A 1309-nucleotide genomic window follows, 5' to 3' on the forward strand; every position below is an offset into this window, starting at 1 on the left:
AACTCCCTTTGAACAGGAAGAAACCTCCAGCAGAACCAGGCTCAGTGTGAGCGGCCATCTGCTGAGGCCCACTGGGGTTCAAGGAGACAGAAGCAGTTGTTTGGCAACTACTTTCTCAAGAATTTTAGATCAGAAAGGAAGATTGGATATAGGTCTATAATTGACCAAGTCATCTGGGTCAAGAGACGGTTTCTAAAGTTTCAAATAGATCTCTCTCATATTTACACTCCACAGTAACATATACCCTTTTCTTTTTATTATTGCTATTGTTGAATTTCCTTTGGCTTTTGTAACAAATTGCATTTTTAGAGCAAACATTTCCAACTGGATGTATTTATTTGCTAATATTAGTGTACAATTCTGCATGAAATGAAATAAACAGACTGTGCACAGTTGAGATTTAGCCAATTTAATATTTCTATATGTATTTCTAGCTATATTATTATTATATCTGTAATGCTTGAATTTTGCAACATATATCATTATCTATTTTAAAAAGTTGCATAGTTGTCTTCTTTTTTCAGTTCTATCATACATTTATTTATTTATTTATTTATTTATTTATGTATTTATTTATGATTTACCTTTTGATTTGTATATATTTATTTGAGCATGTGAAAACATTATTCAGTGGGAACGTTTGTCCGGAACCTTCTGCTACTCGACCGCGTTTCTCTACGGAACTATTTCTTCGCAGCAAGTCTAGAAGAGTTCTGACAGAAATCTTCACCATGGCCGAGGTGAGATTTTTAGCTTAAATCTCTTTATTTCGTCACATCTTTAATGAACCAAACTGTACTCAGATGTCGGCGGTGATGTTGGGTTCGGGTTAAAACTAATCTAAACCGGTGAGCGCTGTGAGGCTGCTGCTAGCTTGTTCTGCTGCTAGCTCACGGCTTGACTGCTAACATGCTAAGCTACTTTGTTATGAAGACGGGAGATTTTATTTAACTTATTTGAAACTATAAACAGCAAAGGGACAGGTGGACAATAGCTTCACGCTTTAATCGAGGTTAGCTGATTTTAGAAGCGGCTAGCTCTTTCAAGAATAGCTAATATATGATGCTAAGAAGCTGTTCTTAGAAAATTAGCATCTATAAACCAAAACAACTCAGAAACACATTAAAATAAACCCGGATAAGACTCTGCTGTACGTCTACACCTGATGGACAAAGGACATTCTTTAGAGGACCAGAATGTTCACATTTTGGACAAAGAAGACAGGCGGTTAGAGAGGGACGTGAAGGATCCATTTATGTTAAGAAAGAAAAAACAACCTTAAACCTTTCAAGTTGATTCCTTCCCGCTA

At 36.2% G+C, this 1309-nt stretch overlaps 1 protein-coding gene across 1 annotated transcript in view; it reads left to right on the top strand.

Moving 5' to 3' along the window:
• The first annotated feature begins 644 nt into the window (after positions 1–644).
• The window catches only part of LOC107099390 (golgin subfamily A member 7-like), a 28662-nt gene continuing 27997 nt past the window's right edge, over positions 645–1309 (top strand). The window contains exon 1 of the mRNA XM_015397484.1: positions 645–740. Within this exon, the coding sequence (XP_015252970.1) occupies positions 732–740 (9 nt within the window). The 5' untranslated portion in view covers positions 645–731. The remainder of the gene's footprint in view (positions 741–1309) is intronic.

This window comes from Cyprinodon variegatus, unplaced genomic scaffold, assembly GCF_000732505.1.
Source record: "Cyprinodon variegatus isolate N-32 unplaced genomic scaffold, C_variegatus-1.0 Scaffold866, whole genome shotgun sequence".
Taxonomy (NCBI): Eukaryota; Metazoa; Chordata; class Actinopteri; order Cyprinodontiformes; family Cyprinodontidae; genus Cyprinodon; species Cyprinodon variegatus.